Below are 5303 nucleotides of genomic sequence, written 5' to 3' on the forward strand. Positions count from 1 at the left end.
AAACAAAGAAGGGAGAGGTTGCAATCCAAGCACTTATCTATAATCCCAGCACAAGGAAGGCTGAGGCTTAGAGGACAGAAAGTCTAAGGCTAGTCTGGGTTACGTACCTAAGACCCTGTCTTTAAAATAAAGAAAGAGAGACTGGAGGGATGGCTCAGTCGTTAATAGCACTTGTTGCTCTTGCAGAGGACATGACTTCAGTTCCCGGCAACCACAACTATCTGTGAGTCCACACAACACATCACCCATAACTATCTGTGAGTCCATGCATCACATCACCCATAACCATCACCCATAACAATGTGTAACTCCACACATAGCACAACTATGTAAATGTAGGGAAAACATTCATATACATAAAATAAATAATTAAATCATTTTTAACTTTTATTGCATTATGATGAGAAAAGTTACATGATTTCAATTTATCTGAATTTGTTAACATTTAAAAACATATTTTAAGTAAATAGAATTAAGCCACATTCTTGTTTCCCTTTTGTAAATAATTAACTCTTTAAATTTAATGTTTCTAAAAATGAAGGAAAACCAAACCAAACAAACAAACAAAAAACAGCCAAGCATGGTGGCAAATGTCTTTAATCCTAGCACTGTAGGAAGCAGAGACAGACAGATCTCTGTGAGATTGAGGTCAGTCTGGTTACATAGATGAGACCCTGTCTCTAAAAGGGGGTTTGGGGCTAGAGAGATAGCTTAGCAGTTACGGCCACGTGCTGCTTTCCAGATGGTCCAGCTTTAATTCCCAGCTCATATACAGGTGGCTCACAGCAGCCTGTGACTCCAGTTCCAGGGTACCTGACACCCTGAAGCATCTTTACATTGTATTCACATGCATATCCAGATCCCCTCCCCTACACATAATCAAAAATAAATAAGCATTTACGGCAATACTTTGACCTGATCCTCTACAGAAACACCAAAGAAAGGAGAAAGTCATCAGCTCTCTGTCTGGACACTGAGCAGAAAAGCCATATGAGAATCAACCCTAACAAGCTGTGGTAAACTATGTAGGTCAAAAGAAAGCTACAATAGCAGCACTGCTTCCAGAACTTTTGTTACTTGAAACCTCTGGGATAGTCCTTGCACAGATACAATTCTCTGGGAACTAAAAGCTAATCTTAAAGAACCAGTGGTATAAGTTTCATTGCTAAACCTTTTTTTTTTTTTAAAGACAGGGCCTTTCTATGTCAGTGGTTCTCAACCTATAGGTTGAAACCCCTGGAGTGGTGTCCAATAACCCTTTCACAGGGGTAATCTAAGGCCATCAAAAATATGAATATTTGTATTACAATTCACAACAGTAGCAAAATTATAGTTATGAAGTAGCAACAAAAGATTTTATGGTTGGAGGTCACCACAACATAAGGAATTGTATTAAAGGGTTATTGGAACTGTAATAAAGCCTTAGGAAAGTTGAGAACACTGTTTTATGCATTACTATGTAGACCAAGCAGGCCTTTAACTCACAGAGATTTGTCTACTGGGATTAGAGGTGTGCACCACCACCCTGGCTAAACCTGTTTGTTTTTTCAATTGTGTTTCTCAGGTGTACTGAGAACTAACATTTTCTAAGTGTCTTAACCATCACAACAGATAAAGTAATTGTGACATGATATTCATAGTCCAAGACAGAAATTTCATTAAAAAACTTCTCTTGAGGCTGATAGCTCAATGGGTAAAGGTACTTGCTGCCCAGTCTGGCAATGTACATCCAAGTCCTCAGGACACACATGGTAGAAGGAAAGAACTGACCCTAGAACACTGTCTTTTGTCCTCTACATATATGCCATGAAAACATACATTATGTCCACAAAATATACATGATATATAAATAAATGAATGTATTAAAATTGTTAATGTTCTTATGGTCATCTATAGGTAGATGTACTTTCTTCTGCAACTTAACATGCCTTTTTCTACATTTCACACAGGCAGTATTAAGTACTTTAATATAGTTAGTCAAAAGCTAGAAACCATAATTGAAGTGCTTTCCTTCCCTGTGCTGGCTGATCTAGATCAATTTGACACACAAACTTGAGTTATTTGAAAAGAGGGATCCTCAGTTGAGAAGATACCTCAATATGATCTGCTGAAAGGCATTTTCTTAGTGATTGATGGGAAGGGCTCAGCCCATTGTGGTGGTGCCATCCCTGTGCTAGTGATTCTGGGGTCTGCAAGAAAGCAAGCTGAGCAAGCCAGAGGAAGCAAGCCAGTAAGCAGCACCATTGCAAGACCTCTGCATCAGCTCCTGCCTCCAGGTTTCTGCCCTGTTCAAGTTCTGTCCTGAATTCCTTTGAAGGTGAACTGTGCCATGGAAGTGTAAGACAAATACACTCTTCCCCAACTTGCTTTTTGTCACCATGTTTCATCACAGCAATACAAACACTAACTATGTTTGTAGTTAACCCCCCAATTTCTTGAGTCGTGTTCAAGTATCTGACAGGAGGTTGGCACAGACATGTATACATATGATTCCCAGCACACCTATTCCCATGGACAACACTCTGTTAATCAGGGAGCTGCACAACAGGAAGTACTCAGTTTTACTTCAGCTCCTTCTCTTACCTAAGTGACCTGATGGGCAAGTAAGGTTGTTTACTGTGTAAAGAACAGTTGCTGCCAAGCTTGACAACCTGAGTTCAATCCTGGGACCCACAGACACAGAACCAACTCCAGGCAAGTTGATTTCCACAGTAAATATCAAATGTAATAACTTAATAAACCTACACAACCCTTCTTCATTGCTTTCTTCTGTAAAAGGTAGACAAATGGATAAATACACCTACAGACAGATACTCACAGACTTTTACTCATACCTTAAAACTACATAAAATCAAATCTCTTTTGACCCTTGAGCTTTTACCTGTAGCTATGAAGACATATGAGACTCGGATCTCTCATCCTAAGAAAACAGATAAATATAGGAAACTACTGTTTCATAATTCGGCAAGTAGTACAAGACTGCAATATCTCTAATAGGAGAAAACAATACGAGCCCTATCACTGCCCTAGATCTCTGCCAGTAAACCCTTGACTACAAACTAGGAAGAGCATCTCAAGCAATATTGATGGCCTCACTGAATACAAAGACAGAAATAAACAGACAGGAAGGCTATCACTGCTAGAAATCCTAAAAATGAGCGTAATAGAAATAAAGCCCCAGAAATCTGCTGTAATCTTTGTGAGTGCAAAATAGATGAAGTTTGAAAACTTACAAGATCAAAGATCAGGTCACTCGTCACTCTACCTTTCCACTTTTACCTGTTAGTGGGCAGGTGCACATGTCACCCAGGTTCTTTCCATCTTTCAGAAAGCTAAACAGACAGATAACCCCCTCCCTTCAGTGCTAATGTACTGTGCTGGGTCTCTTCACACATTCCTGGGAGAAAAGCAGCTGGCTATTATTGCTCATCCATGTTGCACCTAGCCTTAATATATAAACTCATCAAAGCTTCACATGTTTTATAGATCAGCAAATAAGCTATGAGCATAGAAGTTTCTTCCTCAAGACAACACACAGAAATTATAAAGGACCAAACTCAACTCTGACTAAAATCTGTCTTCTTCCTATCACAACATCCTTTTGTTGTTGTTTGTTTGTTTGTTTCTTTTTGCTAATAGAAAGTGGTTAGCCTCTTTAATCCTGGGGTTCTACCCTTCACCACCCACCCAGTTCACCTCCCATCCCAGCTCCAAGCATATCTTTTATCCTCCAAGACAAGGACTGGCCTGTCTTCTGAAGCAATCCTGAATTTAGTTCTCTGTCTACTAACAGTCCACTGCACATTCCTGCCACGGCATCTTCTCAAAACTCATCATCTTTTGATCCAGTGTAACGCTACTATTTCTCAAATAACTCGGTTTGCAGATCAGAAAGCACTTCCAGACACAGTGCTTTAGCTGTCCTTCTCCACAATCCAATGAGAAGGGCAAAAAGAGTGCAGGGGCCGAGGGTGACCCATTTCACGAGAAAGATACCTCTCCAAGGTCACTGAATGAAAACGAAAAATCAGGACCAAAAGCCCAGAATGGACTCTTAGTCCTTGGCTCATCCTGCCACGCCTCACGGGCAGTCACGACGCTGCCACAGCCCCCGCGCCTGAGATGTCACAGCTGTAGTCAGCCCGCCCACGGCTCACCGCCCTCCCACTCCCACCTATCCCAGACCTCCCAGCGTCCGGTCGACTTCTCGACTCCTCTCTTCACTAGAACCCTCGCCCACCGACATCCCTACCTCGCTGCCACCTCTACTCAGGGGCCCCTCTCTAGTCGCATGCCGCCTTCTCAGACCCTAGCAGCGTCCCGCCGCTTCGCCACCTCAGGCCCCTCCTCCTGTCAGTCCCCAGGGTTACCTTCTCCAAAGATGCAGGTCTCTGCACAGCCAGGGAGCGGGCCAGTGAAAGCACTGTGTTGAAATAAAAGCCTCGGGAGGTGCTGGTGCCAGAGCTGGACCCCGAGCCGCTGCCGCTGCCGCCGACGCCGACGCCGCCGCCGCCGCCGCCGCCGCCGCCGCCGCCGCCTCCCCGGGCCCCGGCAGCCGCCATCACAGCGCGCGCCCCGGCGCAGGCCGCTGGGTTCGCAGCTCTGGGCCTGCCACCGCCGGACCTTACGGCGCAGGCGCAGAGGCGGCCGACTTCCTGGCCACGTGACCTCCTGTCTTCCCCCCCCCCACCCCCCGCACTGGGCGGGGCCTGGTCCCCCTCTGCGGCTCAGAGGAGTGGTTGGCTCTGGAGGCGGGGCTCTAGCGCAGTGCTGGCGGAAGTAGTGAGCACGGCGGCCACCGTGAGCCTGCTGGCCAGCACTGGGCTACCGACTCCTTGCCCAGCTGCCCCTCCTGCTTCCTAGGTTCAGGCCGTCGCCGGCACTATGTCTGGCTATCCTAAAAGCTATAATCCTTTCGACGATGACGTGGAAGACGAAGACACCCGGCCGGCGCCTTGGAAGGACACCCGCGACCTGCCGGACGGCCCGGACGCGCCCATTGACAGGCAGCAGTACCTGAGACAGGAGGTGTTGCGCAGGGCCGAGGCTACGGCTGCCAGCACCAGCAGGTCCTTGTCCCTCATGTATGAATCGGAGAAGATCGGAGTCGCCTCTTCCGAGGTGAGCCTGGGACAGAACTGAGCTAAACCGGCCAATCGATGCATTATAAAAACGGGATGAGGAAATGTGTTGTTTACGATCTTTTGGGATTTTTCTAATTGTCTACCATAAGTTCTTGGACATAGTATAAAAATTATGTATATTCTTTTTTCTTTTTCTTTTCTTTTTTTTTTTTTTTTTTT

General features: G+C 45.2%; 2 protein-coding genes across 2 annotated transcripts in view; one reads left to right on the forward strand and one right to left on the reverse strand.

The window, feature by feature from the left end:
* Window positions 1-4589, reverse strand: part of Pi4ka (phosphatidylinositol 4-kinase alpha) — a 119265-nt gene extending 114676 nt beyond the window's left edge. The window contains exon 1 of the mRNA XM_031363273.1: window positions 4371-4589. Coding sequence (XP_031219133.1) covers window positions 4371-4562 — 192 coding nt within the window. The 5' untranslated portion in view covers window positions 4563-4589. The remainder of the gene's footprint in view (window positions 1-4370) is intronic.
* A 111-nt stretch (window positions 4590-4700) lies between these two features.
* Window positions 4701-5303, forward strand: part of Snap29 (synaptosome associated protein 29) — a 24375-nt gene continuing 23772 nt past the window's right edge. The window contains exon 1 of the mRNA XM_031363275.1: window positions 4701-5121. Coding sequence (XP_031219135.1) covers window positions 4885-5121 — 237 coding nt within the window. The 5' untranslated portion in view covers window positions 4701-4884. The remainder of the gene's footprint in view (window positions 5122-5303) is intronic.

This window comes from Mastomys coucha, unplaced genomic scaffold (assembly GCF_008632895.1).
Source record: "Mastomys coucha isolate ucsf_1 unplaced genomic scaffold, UCSF_Mcou_1 pScaffold12, whole genome shotgun sequence".
Lineage (NCBI taxonomy): Eukaryota > Metazoa > Chordata > Mammalia > Rodentia > Muridae > Mastomys > Mastomys coucha.